Below are 20286 nucleotides of genomic sequence, written 5' to 3'. Positions count from 1 at the left end.
TGTGTGCGTGTTCGTGCTTATAGCAGCAAAATTCACAGTCGCCGAATTATGGAACCAAGCAGGTGCTCGTCAACAGATGAAAGGGTTACGGAGCTGTGGTCTGTTCACACAATGGGGTTTTACTTCGCCGTGAAGAACAAAATTAGGAACAATTCAGCAGATTAGTGAGACCTTGTTTCAAAGTAAAAAAATAGAAATTTGGCTGGGGGTATACCTCAGAGGCAGAAAGCCCCTGGGTTCAATCCCCAGTAACAACAGCAGCAGCAATATAGGCCGTTTGCAGAAAAGTGGGTGGAGCCAAAGAGTGTTGCCTACTTGAGATTAGCCAGTCTCAGAAGGCGAAGGGTTTGTGTTTTTTTTCATACGTGGAAGCTAGAGAGAAACTGGTAAACAAACGGGACCCCAGAGAAAGGAGGCGCGGCCGCAGCTGGGCAGCAGAGGGCATGGAGGAGCGGGAGGGAGAAGCCTTGAGGAGACTCCAGATCATGCTGTACACACCGCGGGCGCACTGTGTCCAGCTCATGTTTTATTTTTATTTTTATTTTTTATTTATTTTTATTTATATATATATATATATATATATATATATATATATATATATATTTGCGGGTCTGGGGATGGAACCCAGGGGCATTCTACCTCCGGGCTATACCCCTTGCCCTATTTTTTATTCTTTATTTTGAAACCGGGTCTCACTGAGTTGCAGAGGACCTCACCAAGTAGCTGAGGCTGTCCGTGAACCGCGATCCTCCAGGTCTCAGCCTCCTGAATGCTGAGATTACAAGCATGCGCCACCACGCCCGGCTTCACGTTTTATTTTTAAATTTGGCTGCTAGACGCTTTAACCTGACACCCGAGGTTCCTGAATCGCGCAGCGCCCCTTAGTGACTTCAGTTCTTCCGCTGCAGAAGGAATCCCAGGCCTCAGGGCCTTGAGCCACCTGGTGCGGGCCCTGAAGTCCTCGGCCTGTCTGGCGGTCAGGGCTGAGCCCTAACCGTGCCTCCGCGGGGCTTGCAGGAGGACCCCGTGCTGGCCGCGGTCACCTACGCAGGGCTGAGTGTGTCGCTGCTGTGCCTCTTCCTGGCGGCCCTCACCTTCCTCCGGGTCCGGCCCATCCAGAACACGGCGACCACGCTGCACCTGCAGCTCGCCCTCTGCCTCTTCCTGGCTCACTTCCTCTTCCTCACTGGCATCAACAGGACCAAGCCCGAGGTAGGCGACTCCATCCAGTTACCTTATGATCACACTCGAATCCAGCCATCTCCTCCGGAGGAGAGGTGAGGCTTTCTGGAGCCAGCAGCAATGGTGCAGGGGATGAAGCAGGCACCCCCCTTTCAGTTCTCTTCCTGCAGAACCCTTGACAAGGCCGTGTTGCCTTCAGCGTGCACTTAGGGAAAAGGAACACTAATACACCGAGTGTATGGTGTTCAGCCACTATAGATATCAGTGTGGAGGCCTGCAGAGGACCAGGATGACACAGCCATATGGCCAAGGCACACTAGTCCTCTGTATCTTTAAAACAAAACGAAACCTGAGCTTAGAACGCTCGTGCTTATAGCAGCACAGTGCACAAACTTACGGTGTCTGTAGGCAGATGGATGGGTGAAAAAAATGGCCTCTACACACAATACTCGGCCACAGAGAAGAGCGTGAAATCATGTCATTTGCAGGAAAATGGCGGAACTGGGGAACATCATGCCTAGTGAGAGCAGCCAGGCCCGGAAAGCGCGGGGCAGCAGCCTCCTCGCATCCGTGGACGCTAGAGAGAAGACAGGAGACAAAGGGACCTAAGAGATGAGGGGGCGAGGAGAGGAGGAGTCGGGAGGGAGAAGGGGCACGGGACGGGGATGGAGGAGCAGCAGGCAGAACCCATCCTGCTACACGGAGGCGGAGGGAGACGTCAGGACGTGTGCACACGCACACGCTTCACACCTTGAGTCTACCGAGAACACTCACAGTGCACCAAGGAAATGGCAAAGAAGGCGAGGCCGTTGGCGTGGGTTGGGCTGGGCACCGCGCTCGCTCTGGGTTGGGGCTGCTGGGCAGCGGCGAGGCCCTCAGGAAAGGAGTCCTCGCCCCTCTGCCCGCCTGGCTGTCTTGCCCTCTGCTGGGTGATGGCCAGAAGGCCTCGCTCCGTATGGTCTCGGTCCAGAACCGTGAGCCGGCAGGTCTGTGCCCATGGTGTGTGGTGCCCTGCGACAGCAGCTCAGAACGCACACGGGCCCCCTGGAGCCCGGGCACGTGCGTCACCATCACCGTGCCAGCCCACCTTGGCCTTGCGTGCCCGGAAGACTTGCAGGCTGCTCTTTCAGCACCTTCCAAGCTTCCGTGGTTCTTGTGATACCATCATGTTGACCAACAGCTCCGTGGTGACTTCCCCTTGCAAACTTCCTCTACCGTAGACGCATGGTGGCCGGGTTCTGGGAAGGCCTTAGCACAGCAAATCACGAGCCAGTGTGTGCTCACCACCGGAGGACAGTCTCAGCTCCTATCACCTCCTCACCCTCATGGCCAGCAAGAGCACGATGGAACTGCCAGTTCTTTAAGGCCTCTTTAACCCCAGAAGGCTATGATCTTGCAGCCAGAGGTTTTGGAAGCACGTTTTGCTTGCTTATTTATTCAGTGGTACTGGGAGTAATCCAGGGGCATTCTACTTCTGAGCTACAACCCCCACCCCATCCTTTTTGTTTTTATTTTGAAACAGGGCCTCTCTAAGTTGCGGGTCCCCGTCAGCCTCCCCAGTACTGGGATTGGAGGCGTGCACCATCATGCCTGGCCAGCACCGTTTATTTTTCCTGAGAAGGATAGTGCAGTGGCTAAAAAGGATGAGTTTGTGAGGTGATGGATATATTAGTTTAAAACTAAAGGACCACTCTATACTGTGTACGTATATCAGAGTATCATGTTGTACAGCATAGTCATAGAATAGTTGACAGCCATTTGTCCATTAAAAATAAAAACAATGGAATAAGCACCGTTTCTAGAAGCAGTTTAGATCCAAACCCAGTTTTATTTTTCCTAGCTGTGTGATCTTGGGCAAGACTTTAGCCTCTCTGGGCCTCAGTTTCTTCATTCCAAAGTAGGGAAGGATGGAAACTATAGCCTTCAGGCCAAATCTGGCCCATAGCCGGGCATGGTGGCACACACTTGTAATCCCAGTATTCAGGAGGCTGAGACAGGAGGATGACGGTTTGTGGCCAGCCTCAGCTACTTAGTGAGGCCCTTTTGCAATTCAGTGAGACCCTAGAATAAAAAAGTAGGGCTGGGTGTAGCTTGGAGGTCGAATGTCACTGGGTTCCATCCCCAGTACTGCAAAAACAACCCCCAACAACAACAACAACAACAACAACAACAACAACAACATCTGGCCCATCATCTCTTCCATGATGTAAGTTTTATTTATTTTTATTTTTATTTTTATTTTGGGGAGAACTCTAAAACACATGCTCAATGCTGCCTCCTGGAGGTTCTCAGTGGAATTGGCCTCTGGTGGTCCACAAGTGCAAACTCTTGAAAACACACCGGGTTCTCCTAGCCGTATCTTATTTCCCCCTCCAAGTTAATGTATCCTAGGTCAGTCCAAAATAACTCACACTTAAATTCATAATGCAGAATCTGGAATTAGGACAGAATGTCAAGAAGTCTGTGGAAAATCACACCTGCCACTCGCCAGAGCTGCTTCAAAACAAGCAGATGGTCTTTAGGACTTGAGGTCACTTTCCATAGATGGAGACTGCAGGGTCCCCTGCAATTACTACAGCATCTATAATAAAAACATACCAAGCCAGGCACGATGGCGCGTGCCTGTCAACCCAGTACTTGGGAGGCCGACATGGGAAGATCACAGGTTCAAAACCAGGCTCAGCAACTTAGCAAGGACCCTGCCATTTAGTGAAGCCCGATTCCTAGTTCAAAAGAAAACAGGGCTGGGAGTGGAACACCTAGCTTGGAGGTAAAAGCCAGCATAGAAGTGGAATGTTGGGGTTTAATCCCCAGCACAGAAAGAAGAAAAGAGCCCTAGCTTGAATCTCCCTTCCGTCCGTCTGTATTAGTGGCCGTTCTGATCATATGTTGTGTCTTTCCTTGGGCACCGAGCACACGTCTCCGTGGCTGTGCACTGGAGGGCGGCTCCCGTGGCATGCATTTCCTGGGGGAGCAGATTTTAGAGGTCAGCAGAAGTTCCCAGGAAAAGCCTGGCACGGTGCTGGGGCCGAGGCTGCAGGCCTGGTGCCGGGGGCGGTGCGCGATGGCCGCCCGGCTGCAGGCGCCCACCTCTCCTCTCCTTGCAGACGCTGTGTGCGGCCATCGCGGGGGCGCTGCACTATCTCTACCTGGCTGCCTTCACCTGGATGCTTCTGGAAGGGCTCCACCTCTTCCTCACGGTCAGGAACCTCAAGGTGGCCAACTACACCAGCACAGGCAGATTCAGGAGGAGGCTCATGTACCCCGTGGGCTACGGCCTCCCGGCCCTGATCGTCGCGCTGTCTGCAACCGTCGGCCACAAAAACTACGGAACGTTCACCCAGTAAGCATGGCGTGTGTTTGTGGTGGAAGCAGCGTCTGCGTCCCCTGTGTGCTTTGACTTCAAGATATGTGTCTTGGGATTTCTAATTGTGAATTTGATTTTATTTTTAAGTGATTTTGTCGGTGTGTAGTTCCACATCATAGTGGGGTCATAGTGACCGTTACTCGTACACACTGCCTAGAGTGGGGTCGCAGAAAAGGGAACAGCCGAGAGTTTGAAGAGAGCCTACACACGGGAGAGGGGCTTTGCTGGCTGCCCCGATAGAGGACTAAGTGTAAATTAAAAATTAGTTCTTTTCCGGGTGTGGGGGCGCACGCTTGTCATCCCAGTTAAGTTAAGGAGACTAGTCAGAATTCCTGAGGCTGTACTCTTTTTATTTCTTTTTTTGTGTGTGTGGTACTGGGAATCTAACCCGGGGGGGGGGCATGTGACCTCCAAACTATATCCCCAGCCCTAAATTTTATTCTTTATTTTGTAATAGGGTCTCACCAAGTTGCAGAGGGCCTCACAAGTTGCTGAGTCTGGTCTCAACCCTGCAATCCTCCTGTCTCAGCCTCCCAAGTACTGGGATTACAGGCGTGCACCACCACGCCCGGCTCACAGTACCCTCAATAGCCACGCTTTTCTGTCTCCCGTGAGAAGTTTGCAAAGCTCCTCATAGGAGAAATTAACTGAAGAAGCGAATGTTTTGGTGGTCATTCCTGGGTGAGGAAGTCGGGTGTGTGTGCACCGTGGTTGGGGAAGGCAGCTGGCTGTGCAGAAGCTGATACGTCACAAATGTTGTGTCCTCCTTGAATTCAAAGAGATACCCAGAATACTACATCCTGTCAGAGCGATTCTGGAGATCCGATGGTAGGGAGGAGGAGGAGTTGGAAAACTTTTCCAAAATGGGAGGACGTTTTCAGGAGCTGGAGAAAGGGACAGACAGATGGTAACTGTCTTTGGAACTGACTGTATGGTCTCCATGACATCTACTCAGTGTTTCCTTGTTATGTGAAAGCAGCCACTGGCGTGTAAGTGAATGAGTGCACTGTGTTTAAATAAAACTTTATTTACAAAAGAAAATGTTAGCATGGGTTGGCAATGTCACCAGATTCATACTGTTGGGCCAACATCAGTCATGACAAAATAGAAAGTATTTGGGCAATGGAGTACCCTATATATGGAATATGCTTAATTAGTGTTGGCTGTTTTTATGGCTAAAATTATTGCTTTTATTCTCTCATTATAAGAGTCATTATAAGGCCAGGCGTGGTGGTGCACACTTGTAATCCCAGCATTTGGGAGGCTGAGACTGGATGATTGTGGTTCATGGACAGCCTCAGCTACTTAGTGAGGCCCTCCGCAATTCATTGAGACTCAGTTTCAAAATAAAGAATTAAAAAATAGGGCAGGGGTGTAGCTCAGAGGTCGAATGCCTCTGGGTTCCATCCCAGACCTGCACGCACACACACACACACACACACACACACACACACACGCACACACATACATGTATATATATATATATATATATATATATATGTCATTATCATCATAATAACTCTGTTTAGCGAGCCTTATCTCTTTGCCAGGAGCTGTTTCCCAAAACTTTACACATACACTATCATTTAGTCTTTCCTACAAGTTCTATATGAGAAAATTTACAAAACTCTAATAGGAGGAATCAAAGAAGACTTTAAGAAAATAAATGGAGAGAGTCCAGGTTCATGGAGAAATATTTCATGTTCACAGACAGGTTCAGTATTGTCAAGATGTCAGTTCTTTCCACATGATCTACAGAACGATGCACTTCCCATAGAAAGCACAGGGAAGCGTTTGTGGATATCAGCGAAATAAGTGAAAAGTCTGTATGGGGGAGGAAAGAGATACGGGGGTGTCAGCACAATAGTAAGGACAAACAAAATTGGAGGATCACCTGACCTCATGACTGTGTGGCTGTATCCATCACTTAACGTTTTCAGCACTCGGGACAGATCCACTTGGGAGAACTGAGGACCAGAGCACACAGCTTGTGTCAAGTAAGGGCTGCATCTGAACTCCAAATGGGAGCTAGATGACCTTTGTGGTTACCCAGGTCTCTCTAGGAGCCCGTATACAAACGCTTCCTTGTCTAAAGGAAGAGACGGGTAATGCTCATCTTCCCCCCACAGCTGCTGGCTCAAGCTTGACAAAGGATTCATCTGGAGCTTCATGGGGCCTGTGGCGTTCATTGTCTTGGTAGGTGAGAGTTATTTATGGGCATGCCTTCCCTCATTTGGCCAAACATAGATAGACAGTATGCTTCTTTTCTTCCTTTCCCCCCTTTGGTACTGGGCATTGAACCCAGGAGTCTTTTTTTAGGAGGTTTTTTTTTTTTTTTTTGTGGTTCTGGGGGTGGAACCCAGGGGTTTTCTACCTCCAGGCTATACTCCCAGATCTATTTTATATTTTTTATTTGGAAACAAGGTCTCACCAAGTTGCTGAAGGCCTCACTAAGTAGCTGAGGCTGGCTTTGAACCTGTGCGATCCTCCGGTCTCAGTCTCCCAAATGCGGGATTATAAGCATGGGCCACCACGCCCAGTCAGGAGTCTTCTATCTTTGAGCTCTACTCCCAACACTTAAATTTTTTTTTTGGAAGAGTCTTGCTAAGTTGCCAAGTGTCTCACTAAATTGCTGAGGCTGGTCTCAGGCCTGTTATCCTCTTGTCTCAGCCTCCCAAATACTTGGATTAAAGGTATGCTTCACCACACCTGGCTGAGAGTGTGTTTCTTACCTCTTAAATTGGAAATGAAATAAAGGCAAGGAAATTCAGCTCAATGTAACCAACCTCTCTTCCTGAAAATATCGTTTTCACGGGTCCTCGCCCAGACCACTGGTTATTTTGAATTATATAATCTTGTGCTATGGATTTGTTTAAAATCCCTGCATTTATTTATTTACCAAATATTTTGATTTCACTCTGTGCAGGGTGAAGTGGTTTTCTGCTTGTTAGATTTCTGATTACATCTCTCGCCTGACACAGATGTTAGCAGCAGCCTTCCACTTTCATAGCGTCCTGGTGTGAATGATAAATATTCAGCCACCTGTCCAGGCACTGGGTTCTCCATGACATGCACTGTGTTCTGTGTGTAATGGACTAGAGCTAGCCCCTGATGACATTATGAAGCCGACTTCTTTTGGGAAGAGATTCTTGGATCCAACTGAAGTTGGGTGGCAGGAAAGGGCTTCAGAACATTTCAAGTCGCCGGGCGTGGTGGCACACGCTTGTCATCCCCGCGCTTGGGAGGCAGAGACAGGAGGATCGCGCAGGTTCAAAGCCAGCCGCGCGCGCTGGCTTAGGAGACCCTGTTTCCAAATTAAAATGTAAAAATAGGTCTGGGAGTGTAGCACGGAGGTAGAAGGGCTTCCAGGAACCCCAGTACCACCAAAAAAAAAAAAAAAAAAAAAAAGAACATTTCGAGTCATTTTAATGCTATTTCCACAGATAAACTTGGTGTTCTTCTTCCAAACTCTGTGGATTTTGAGAAGCAAACTTTCCTCCCTCAATAAAGAAGTTTCCACCATTCAGGACACCAGGTAAGAAGAAAACAGAATCAATGGTACCCATGGTTTTATCATATAAAATACTCTTCCTGAGGGAAAAATGTTTCTATAAAAATATGGTATAGGGATGTGTGTGGCCCAGAGGTAAAGCACTTCCCTAACATGCATGAGGGGTCAATTTCAGGCTCCTTCCCCCCAAAACAGCAAATTCTGCTGGTGCTAGATAAAGGGGAATGACTTAGAGAAGTAAATACCTTGATTTCCAGGCAACTTAATGCACTCCATTTACTTATTCAAGAAAGATTCATGGAACATCTCCTCGATGTAACATATTCTCCCTGTGAAATCGGCACGGAGGGCATTAATGTTATCGGTCCCTCTGAGAGCCTGCCAGCCTCTGGAATCCATTCTACATGAGTGAAGGAGTTGTTCTCATTGGGGTCCTCTATACTCTTAGGATAATAAAGCTACTGATATTAACTAGGAACCTGAAGGATATTGGGCATTTATCGATATTATTTTATGAAATACTTAGATTCCAACCTATGTGGAGGACGTTACTCTTCCATTGGTAAACGATTCAACTAACTCTTCACCACATGCAAGAGTGGCTGCATTTCTCACGCTGGTTGGTTCTACATAAGACGTAAATCAGCACCTGTTCAGACCTTGACCTGTACTTTGGCCTCATCTTATTATTGGACAAACTTAACATCAGTTGTTTTCCGTTTCCTCAGTCCTGGAGAATTAGAGTGCCACCTTTCTTTCTTCGAGTGTGTGTGTTACTGGGACTGAACCTGGAGGATTCTAACTCTGAGGTCTACCCCCAGTAGCATTTTTTCTTGGTAGTGGGGATTGATCCCAGGGGAATTCAACCTCTGAGCTGTACCTCCAGCCATTTAAAAAAGAAAATTGAAACAGGGCCTTGCTAAGTTGCTAAGGGTAGCCTCTAACCTGTGACCCTCCTGTCTTAGCCTCCCAAGTCCTGAGCTTACAGGTATGAGCCACCATGTCCAGCTTACTTTTTGTTTTGAAACAGGGTCTTGCTAGGTGGCTAATGGTCTCAGTGAGTTTCTGAGCCTGGCTTCCAACCTGCACTCCTGTCTCAACCTCCAGTGTACCAGGACTGAAGATGTGTGTTACGGTGCCTAGCAGTGTCACCTTCTTAATGTTCCCCATCCCCTACACATGTGTGTATAAGGTCATGAACACATGCACACACACGCGTGCGCACACATACACACACACGCTTGCCAACAATCCCATACCGTTTTTTAAAGAAACTCTACAAAGTCACAAAACCATCATCAGCCCCATGTTTTTAGCCCAGATCTCTAGAAGGCATTCTCTACAAACCCTCCAGTAAGTGCAGGTGGAGGACTTTGCAGTCAAGTCATGCCCAAGAGTGGAGAAGAGCATTCTTCTCAGCAGAAGAGGTTGAAAGCCAGGCCCCGCCTCCCCTCCCCCGTGGCCTTGTACACGTCCCTGCCTGCATGAGGTGGCCGCAGGTTTAAACAGAGCGATGCACAGGAAGCTTTTATTTAGCATGAATGCTCACCCAGGGCCCAGTGAACACCTGCCAACACGGTAGTTCATGTCCGTCTACTTTTCCCCCAGAGTCATGACGTTCAAAGCCGTTGCTCAGCTCTTCGTCCTGGGCTGTTCCTGGGCCCTTGGCTTTTTTCTGGTTGAAGGAATAGGGAAGACAGTCGGAACAGTCATCGCCTACTTGTTCACCATCGTCAATGTCCTGCAGGGCGTCTTGCTGTTTGTGGTTCACTGTCTCCTCAATCGCCAGGTGAGTCTGCTATTTGGTCTCTTGCCAGCCAGCCCCCAAATCTTACTGAGTGGCTGCTCACACTCTTATCTTTCCTTGACCTTTGTATTTGAACCTGAAGGTGATATCCTATTTGAAAAGGAAGTCTAGGGGCTGCTTGGCATGCTGTGTCCTCTGAGTTTTATTCATTCGGCACCTCAAGATATCTCTTAAGAGCATGCATCAATCAGGATAAGGCAGAGTAAGCCGCGTAGACAACTAGTCCTTTCTTCCCAATCCCCCGAGCTTAGTGATACAAGAATGAAGATTTATTTCTTGTTTATGCTACAAAACTGTGGCTTGATCTACATTTTCTTTATTCAGGGATGCAGGCTTAGAGTAGGGTTCCCTGTCTAGAATATCGGTCTCCTGGCAGAGGAATAAGATAGCATGACAGACAGGCTCCCTCTCACAATGCTTACATTTAGCGGCACCATCTGTCAGTTCTGCTATTGTTTCATTAGTCGAAACAAATGACGTGTCAGCACTTGGTTTCAAGAGGGCAGGGACGCACAGTTATCTTGCAGTGAGGAGATTCACTGGGCTGAGGGGCCCTGGAATATCAGAAAACCTGCCACAAGCTCAGAGAGACTTTGTCACCAGTCCCAGCTCTTCTACTTCGGTTGCTGTGTGACCTTGAGCAGTATGCCTGCCCTTTCTGAGCCCCAGTTTTCTTATCTGTGAATGTAATAATGCCCTCCCTGAAGGGTTATGAATTACATATAACAGGGAAACACACATCTAGCACCATCCTTTGTTCACATACAATTATCATTGCAGATTATAATTATTTTGCTCTGTAGAAATTAGAAAAAAAATTTCTTGCTTTTCCTTTTGCTAGAATGATTGGAAACTGTCCAAATGATTGGACAGTCAGCACTTAAGATGTTAGTGGCCACATAGTGAGATTCAAAGCCATATATTCATGATACTTTAAAAAGTATATGCCGAGCCAGCCATGGTAGCGCACGCTTGTACTCCCGTCATTCGGGAGGCTAAGACCGGAGGATCGTGGTTCAGGGACAGCCTCAGCTACTTAGTAAGGCCCTTTGCAACCTAGAGAGACCCTGTTTCAAAATAAAGAATAAAAATTAGGGCTGGGGGTGTAGCTTGGAGGTAGAATGCCCCTGGGTTCCATCTCCAGTACCGCCAAAAAAAAAAAAAAAAAAGTATATGCCATGAGCCTAGAATTTAAAGGTGCTGCTGCAATCAGATTTCAAAACAAAAATAAAGCCAGGCGTGGTGGCGCACGCTTGTCATCCCCGCGCTTGGGAGGCAGAGACAGGAGGATTGCGCAGGTTCGAAGCCAGCCGCGCGCGCTGGCTTAGGAGACCCTGTTTCCAAATAAAAATGTAAAAATAGGTCTGGGAGTGTAGCCTGGAGGTAAAAGGGCTTCCAGGAACCCCAGTACCACCAAAAACAAAACAAAACAAAACAAAACAAAAACAAAAATAAAAACGTTCAAAAGTATAGAAAACAGATGAGCCGGGTGTGGTGGCACATGCTTATAATCCCAGCATTTGGGAGGCTGAGACAGGGAGATAGTGGTTCGCGGCCAGCCTCAGCTACTTAGTGAGGCCCTTTGCAACTTAGTGAGACCCCGTTTCAAAATAAAGAATAAAAAATAGGGCTGGGGGTGTAGCTCAGAGGTAGAATGCCCCTGGGTTCCATCCCCAGTACTGCAAAAAAAAAGAGAAAAGATGCTGGTGGCAAAAGAACTGTCCCAACACTTCATTAACTTCTCTTTCATCTTTGAGTGTCTTTTTAATACTTGGTTTTACTTCACTCACAGAAGAAGTAAAATACAATGTAAACATGTTAGTGAAACAGTATTGTGCATTAAATCTTTAAATGTCATTTTAACATATAAAAGGAGGTTTAACAAGGCCATTCATCGAGCCCTGGGATTGCTTTAGTGAAATGGTCAGTGCCAGCACTCTTGAATGAGAGCAACAGGGTTTTGAGAACTCCTGCGTGACCTGGGACAAGTCAGTTTACCTTCAATAGCCTCAGCTTCTTCATCTGTAAATTGGGATTATGTGGCACATGCATATAAAGTGCCTTGGGGATATAGCTAATATCCAGTGAATGGCCCTATCACTGCCACCACCACTACCACTATTGTCATCAGTAACATACCCATCATCACCACTGTCTCCACTACTATCACCAGCTTTCACCATCGTCACACCACCACCAATATCATCACCCTCACACCATCACGACCAAGTTCATCACTGTCTCCACCACCACCATCAACACCATCTTAATCACCACCTCCATCATCCCCACCACCATCCCAGCATCATGGTCAACTTCACCATCACCATCACCACCATCACGACCAAGTTCATCACTGTCTCTACCACCAACACCAACACCATCATAATTACCACCTCCATCATCATTATCACCATCACCACCATCACGACCAAGTTCATCACTGTCTGCACCACCACCATCACCAGCATCATAAGCACCACCTCCATCATCCCCACCACCATCACCAGCATCATAATCACCACCTCCATCATCCCCACCACCATCACCAGCATCATGGTCAACCTCATCATCACCATCACCACCATCATGACCAAGTTCATCACCAACAACAACACCATCATAATCACCACCTCCATCATCATTAACACCATCACCAGCATCATGGTCAATTTCACCATGACCATCATCACCATCACGACCAAGTTCATCACTGTCTGCACCACCACCATCAACACCATCATAATCACCACCTCCATCATCCCCACCACCATCAACACCATCATGGTCAACTTCATCACCACCATCACCACCACCAAATCTATCAATGTCCTTATGGCATCTGACAAAGTCAACTTTTTTTGTGGTACTGGGGTTCCTGGAAGCCCTTCTACCTCTGGGGTACACTCCCAGACCTATTTTATATTTTTAAAACAGGGTCTCTTAAGCCAGCGCGGCTGGCTTCGAATCTGGGCGATCCTCCTGTCTCCGCCTCCCAAGCGCAGGGATGACAAGCGTGCGCCACCACACCCGGCCAAAGTCAACTTTTTATAATGGAAGAAATTGAATTTCAGTCAGATGAATCAACATGCACGAGGCCAGCATCATGCGGAAAGCCCAGGGAACATGGCGGAGGGTGGGGCTTGGCTCTGTAGCCTTCATTCCCTCCTCAAGGGCCCTTTCTCTTGAACCAAACTCTGAATGTAACACAAACTTCGCTATTTCTCAAACCTCCAGGTGCGAATGGAGTACAAGAATTGGTTTGGTGGGGTGCGGAAGGACATTGAAACTGAAAGTATGGAGATGTCCCGCTCTACTGCCCACACCAAAATGGTAAGAGCAGCTGGGGAGTCCAGCCGCTCATGCTGCTGGCAGCTCCCTGGGTCTTTGATCTGATAGAAAAGTTGCTTAGTTTCCTGCAGGACGCATCTGATGTTTCTGATTTCTGCGCCCCAAGCCTAAGAACTCTTACTTTATTCTCTCTCCCCTTTCCTCCCTCCTTCCTCTCTTTCTTTCCAATTTTTTGAGGTTCTAGGGGTCGTTCAATCTCCTGGGCTCCCAGGGGGTATTCAGCCTCTGAACTACACCCTGATCCCCCACCTTTTTTTGAGAGGAGTCTTGCTAGGTTGCTAGAAGCTTTGCTAAGCTTCCGAGGCTGGTCTTGGACTTGCAATCCTCCTGTCTCAGCCTCCGAGTACTGAGATTACAGGCATGTACCACCATGCCCAGCTCTTCTATTTCTTCTCCTTCCTCTCTCTTTCAACTGTTTTCCCTACCTCTCTCAGTCTCCTGACCTTCTTCTCTCCCCCTTTTCTCCTTCCACAAATATCCAAAGGAGTATTTAATGAAACTTTTTTTTTTTTTTTTGGTGGTAATAGGGTTCCTGGAAACCCTTTTACCTCCAGGCTACACTCCCAGACCTATTTTTATATTTGTTTAAACTTGGAAACAGGGTTTACTAAGCCAGCGCAGCTCGCTTTGAACCTGCGCGATCCTCTTGTTTCCGACTCCCAAGCGTGGGGATGACAAGTGTGCGCCACCACGCCCAGCTGAATGAAACATTTAACTGATCGTTCAACACGTATTCATCGTCGACCACGGGTCCACATTGTCCAGTGCTAGGAACTAGCAGTGCAAATGTTAGCAAGTGTCCTGTCCTCCTCGAGCTGACATTTTAGTTGAGGGGGGCAGATAAGGAACTACAGTGGCTTATACTCTGTGTCAGCGCTAAGGGTGACAGGAAGGAACACAGAGTGATGAACACCAGTCAGCGTGCAGGGAGGCTGGGCCTGGTGGCCTGGGCTGAGTGCTTGCCCAGCGTGCTGGGAACTCTGGGTTCCACTGCAGCACTGAGTTACGTGATTTCATTCTTTACGGTTGAATAATACTCCATCGTGTGTACATTCTGCCTTTCCTCTGTCCGTTCATCTGGGATGGACATGAAGCCGATCTCACGTCTTAGCTATCGTGAATAGTGCTGCAGTAAACACGGGCGTGCAGGTCTCTGACGTTTCAATAAGTCAGCTGAGGCTCACGGAGGCGAGGCCTGCTGGCTGGTCTTCTGTGCCCTCTGGTTACTCTCGTAACCTCTCTGAGCTCCGGTGTCTACACTGTGGAATTGTCTAGTTGGGGATCAAAACAGTGCCCATGAAGGCTCTCTGCTCCACTCTGAATCTTTGTCAACATTACTTTTCATCACTACAAAAAGTCAAGAGTCAACTTGACACCAGGTTCCAGACCACAGTCACAATCCTTACATTTGGACGTGACGCTGCAGTCCAGAAAGCACACGTTCAAATTAATCGGAATCGATTCTCTGTGGCAGTCGAGTAACCCAGCACTGTTGTGTGTAGGTTGAGCCCAGTGAGTTCAAACTCCAGCTCCACCAGCTCCAGGCCGTGTAGCCTTGGAAAACCCGTTAATGTCTCTCTGCTCAGTTATATATATTGGTGGTACTGGGGTTCCTGGAAGCCCTTCTACATCTGGGCTACACTCCCAGACCTATTTTTTATATTTTTATTTAGAAACAGGGTCTCTTAAACCACACCCAGCTGTATCATTTCTTTTTAACAGATACATAAAAATATAAAAATTTACATATCTATGGGGTACCATGTGATGATTCCATTTATGTACACATTGAAAAAATGTTCAAATTAGGGCAAGTACATCTGTCTCTCAAACGTTCATCATTCCTTACGGGGAAGACTTCGAAAGGCTTTCTCCTAGCTGTCTGAAGTACCCGCTGCACCCGCACTCTCTGTATTCGCCTCCTCATCTGTGTGAGTTTCCTCCAAAGACCAGGAATATAAAAACACACACAAATCATATGCCCGCAGTGTGTGGCACCAGGTAGCATTGTAGGCACTTACCATATTTGGCATTATTTGATCCTCATGATGAGATTAATGATATTATCTTCTTTTAAAAATTAGGAAACAGAAGCCGGGCGTGGTGGCGCACACTTGTAATCCCCGCGCTTGGGAGGCGGAGACAGGAGGATCGCACAAGTTCGAAGCCAGCCGTGCTGGCTTAGGAGACCCTGTTTCCAAATAAAATATATAAAATTGGTCTGGGAGGTAGAAGGGTTTCCAGGAACACCAGTACCACCAAAAAAAAAAAAAAAAAAAAAAAAAAAAGAAAGAAAAGAAAAAAGAAATGATACAAAGAATATAAAAATATTTGCAAAAAGAGCCAATGAAACCATTATTATAAATGGAGTTGGATACTAAGATATGTTTACTGAGCTTTGGGCCTCATGGAAATCTCTGGGCAAGTTAGAAATTGAGGTTATTTTCTGACATCGAATTTCTCTTCTTATCCTTATTACCCCCTGAGTAGGAGGAACCAGGGAAGTCACAGGAGTTTGTTTCTTGGACAGACACCAAGTCATTCTGACTGCGGCCTCTGATTTTTCTCTGCTTCTTGGCCAAGGACTGAGAACTCACTCGCGGATCCGTAGCACCTCCGGCAGCCACCTATTTATTTGACCAACACCACCGTTTCTCTTTTACCCAGGCAACCTCTGCCAAAGCAAGCAGGAAGCTCAGAAATCCTTAAACGGATACTTTTAGACTTAGACCAGTCTTTGTTGATTTCCACCATAGAAAAGTAGAGAGCAGCGCGGGCCGGCAGTTCTGCTCAAGCCAGCCAAGCACAGGTGGAGGGTCAGGGGCCGTCAGACTCAAGGGAAAGCCTCCGTCAGGCGCAGAGGTGCTTGGGTGCGACTCCGGCCTTCTGCCCACAGACCCTTCTGCCTGGCGTTTGGAGCCGGTGTGCATCAGGCCCAGGGCACAGGATGATATTGGAATGTGTCTTTGACTTTTATGAAGCAAACGGGCTGTCCAGCTACCGAGAAGCCTGCGGGGCACCGTGCGTGTGGTGCAGGGGCCGCCGCCGGTGGGACGATGCAGCTGCCACGGCATGCTTGCTTTGCAGCGCCTCTCCAGGAGGGGCGTCCATGGGAGGCCAGCTCGCAGCAGCTCTCCTCCCGCCCCCGGTGAGGGCCGCTGCTCTCCTCCAGCGCCTTTACCAGAGCTTTGGCGTCTCCCAGCCTGTGATCTCGTTTCTACTCTGAGGAAGAAATCCAGACACAAGCATTCTGGGTTTTCATATGTTGTACAATAATTAAAAATAAATAAATAAACCCTTACGTGCCGGTTTCTCAAACACCTGGGAGCATTTTGCCCTTTATCCAGATTCACTGGAGGTATTTAGACTCAGCCCTGTCTATAATTTCTTACTCTGCCAACTCTTATTACAGCACTTTTGTTCAATTATATTTCTTTAAAAATAAACATTGAAAGCTGGGAGTGGTGGTGCCCTTATGTAATCCCAGTACTTGAGAGGCTGAGATAGGAGGATCGCAGGTTCAGGGCCAGCTTCAACTACTTAGGCCCTCCGCAACTGAGACCCTGTTTCTAAATAAAGAATAAAAAATAGGGATGGAGGTGTAGCTCAGAGATAGAATGCCAGTAACACACACACACACGAGAAGAAGCCAGGTGGGGTGGTGCATACCTCTAATCTCAGTAGCTGGGGGGCTGAGACAGGAGAATTGCAGGTTTAAGGCAAGCTTTCACAAAAAAATAAAATATTGTAGGAGATATAGCTTGGAGGTAGAATTCCCTGGGTTTAGTCCGCAGTACAAAACAACAAAAAAAAATTGTGTCGGGACTTCTAACTTATTATAATAGACGAGCTATTCATTCAGTTTCTTTTTAATTTTTTTCCGAAGTGAATTCATCATCATTTTCTGTTTTACATTTGAACATTTTGAGTTTTTTTTAAAATAGATTTGCCAAAAAGCAGAATTCCTTGATTTTTGTTGTCATTGTTGTTGTTGTTTTTGGTGGTACTGGGGGTGGAACCCAGGGGCTTTCTACCTCCAGGCTATACTCCCAGACCTATTTTGCACTTTATTTGGAAACAGGGTCTCACTAAGTTGCTGAGAGATTCACTAAATAGCTGAGGCTGGCCTTGAACCTGTGTGATCCTCCTGTCTCAGCCTCCCAAGCACGGGGATTACAAGCGTGTGCCACAATGCCCAGCCCTAATTCCTTGAATTTAAAACTGGATGTCACATGTTTTTGTTTCTAAAAAAATTACTATTTTGTTTTCTTTTTATGAAATTTTTCTCTTCTTTCTTGAGAATTGTTTGGGTCATTTTATAATTTCTCTTTTCTTAAGTTTTTTATTGGTGCTTTGTAGCCGTACATCTTAATGGAGTACAAGATGGTAGAGGCACACATTTACTTGTTTTATAATTTCTTAAATTTTAACTTTAACTTAAACATTAAAAAATTCTTACTTTTTGGCAAGAAGATTATTAAATGTTATGTCAGACTATTTTACCCAGTCAATACTTCATTTGATTTGCATTGCTTCTTATGTTTTAATTTTATCATTATTCTGTATAATATGTTGCTATTTTGTATTAAAATTTTAGGTAAATATTTGAGATATTTTTTGCTAGTTCCAAATGGGAGTGTTTTATTTTAATTACAATGTATTTTTATTGCATTCAGTAACTTTTTTGTATTACTCTTACTTAAGGAATTTTGACATTTTCTATTGATTAGGTATATGATCGAATTCTGTTACTCTCCAATAAGTAGCTAAAGATATTTTTAGTCCATCCAAATGACAATTTTGATATATGTTAAATAGATTCAGTAGGTGCTGGGCGTGGTGGCGCACGCTTGTCATCCCCGCGCTTGGGAGGCGGAGACAGGAGGATCGCGCAGGCTCGGAGCCAGCCTCGCTGGCTGGCTTAGGAGACCCTGTTTCCAAATAAAAATATAAAATAGATCTGGGAGTGTAGCCCGGAGATAGAAGGGTTTCCAGGAACCCCAATACCACCAAAAAAAAAAAAAAAAAAAAAAAGATTCAGTAGGCAAAATATATCATTATGACCAGCCCAATATTATACTTTAGAAATGAATGAAGCCAGTCGTGGTGGGCACGCTTGTCATCCCCGCTCTTGGGAGGCTGAGACAGGAGGATCGCACGTGTTCGAAGCCAGCCTCAGCTACTTAGTGAGGCTCTCAGCAACTTAGTGAGACCCTGTTTCCAAATAAAGTATAAAAATAGATCTGGGAGTATAGCCCGGAGGTAGAAAAGCCTCTGGGTTCCACCCCCAGTACCCCCCCCCAAAAAAAGAAAAAAATGAATGAGAGATATTCCCAAACAGAACCCCAGAAAGTACGATCAGAACCAATTACTGATAAAGAAAATTAGGAGACTCCATTTATAGTAGTCACATCCATAGGGACACAAAGAGCCCTTCCCAGACTGGGGAAGGGGAGAGGGAATGGGGAAGACTGCCGGTAGGGCAGTAATGAGGATCAACAAACGGGGTGGCCTCCAACTAAAGAACTTCTATACAGAAAATAAAACCAGCAAGCGCTGAAGAGAGAGACTACAGGATGGTACAAAGGAACGCACACGGTGAGCAGACATGCCGTGCTTCTGGCAGATCAGTCAGATCAAAGAGAAGATGTTCTAGCACATGCACGCCTAAGCAGCCGGAAGGCGCCGACATCATCTCCTCTCTGAGTGCTCCAGGGGAACCAGCCAGCTTAGCTCAAAAGCACCACGGTGCTTTGGAATCGCACGAGCTTCTTTATTTTTGTGGGACAAGGGACTGAACCTGGGGCATTCTATCTTGAGCTATACTCCTTTTTATTTTCAGTTTTGAAACAGCATCTTGCTGTCTTGCTATATTGCTGAGGATGAACTTGAACCTGAGATCCTCCTGTCTCCCAAATACTGGGATTGCAGGCGTGTGCCAGCATGACAGCCACATGAGGTTATAAACGTAAACTCTATTCCAGTGTGCGGCATCTTTTAGGCCCTTACAGAGCTAGTTTTCTTCTTGTCAGTTAAGAACTTCATGGGCAAAGATTGGGTTTCGCTGCTGTAACCATGGGTGGGCAGGTGCCGCGGTCACCTGTAAAGCACAGCACTGATCTAGACTCCTGACCTCTTTCCTCATCGCCAGTGTTCTCAGTTTACACCCAGGTAAAAATGTGCCTACTCTTTGTTTGGGATAAAGGGTCATGCACCACCTGGTGTGAGCACCCGTGGACCCTTCCAGAAGGTCACCCTGAGGACAGCACACGCCACACACTGGAGGAGACACTACCCAGTCCTTCACCGGTGTCCACTGGCCGCACATGTACTTGATGAAGAAGCAGCTCCTGGAGGGCCGTGGCCTACACAGCGTTGTAGATGTTGTAACTCCAGTCGGTCATGGCTGTGTCAAAATGGCGCCATGGTAAGGAGGCCAAGGAGCCTCTGGAGGAACAGTTCTTCAGCATTTCCCGGTTGGAGTTATAGACCGAGCAGTTGCCACCACAACGTGGCAAGGTAAGGGTCTTCTGGGTATCTGGAAGGTTTAGCTCTATGAATAAACATTTTAAAACCAGAAATCTCTCCATGGTGGTATGAGAAATGAGGACCCCATGGAATGGGCTCAGGATAAAATTTTTCCCAGTAGACATGACATCCCATTGAGAGGTGGTGACCCAGACTATCCGTGTGACTCTACTGTCCCACCCTTTAAAACTCACAGCCTTAAAGGAGTCTGTCCCTATAAACCACAATGACATTGGCTGATGAACTCATGACCTGTCTGGAGTACAAGTGTGCTCTTTTGAGGTCCAGCAACGACGTGACTGGGATCGTGGCCCCGAAGGCCACACAGACGTGATCCCTGTCCATCTCCCTCTCAAGTTTGAGAGAAACCGAATGTCTTTCTCCTCTTCTGAGATGACCAGCCCTACCCAGTTCCAGCTGAAATGAACCATCAAGGAGACCATGCCCAAGGCCAGAGATGTGTCCTTGGGGCCATTTGGTAGAGAGAAGAAAACTGGCCAGGGTCACGCAGAATAGGGCCAACGGCCCAAAGGTAAGCTG

The 20286-nt window shown here is 47.1% G+C and overlaps 1 protein-coding gene across 1 annotated transcript in view; it reads left to right on the top strand.

Moving 5' to 3' along the window:
- The window catches only part of LOC308275011 (putative adhesion G protein-coupled receptor E4P), a gene marked incomplete at both ends in the record, with an annotated part of 26668 nt that extends 10903 nt beyond the window's left edge, over nt 1-15765 (top strand). Inside the window, 7 exons of the mRNA XM_080713020.1 lie at nt 1018-1212; nt 4290-4525; nt 6679-6745; nt 7993-8084; nt 9669-9849; nt 13105-13200; nt 15709-15765. Of these exons, the coding sequence (XP_080569146.1) occupies nt 1018-1212; nt 4290-4525; nt 6679-6745; nt 7993-8084; nt 9669-9849; nt 13105-13200; nt 15709-15765 (924 nt within the window). The remainder of the gene's footprint in view (nt 1-1017; nt 1213-4289; nt 4526-6678; nt 6746-7992; nt 8085-9668; nt 9850-13104; nt 13201-15708) is intronic.
- Between the last annotated feature and the right edge of the window lie 4521 nt (nt 15766-20286).

Source organism: Muscardinus avellanarius (assembly GCF_963383645.1).
Source record: "Muscardinus avellanarius genome assembly, chromosome: 16".
NCBI lineage: Eukaryota > Metazoa > Chordata > Mammalia > Rodentia > Gliridae > Muscardinus > Muscardinus avellanarius.
This window is presented reverse-complemented; position numbering and strand designations above follow the sequence as displayed.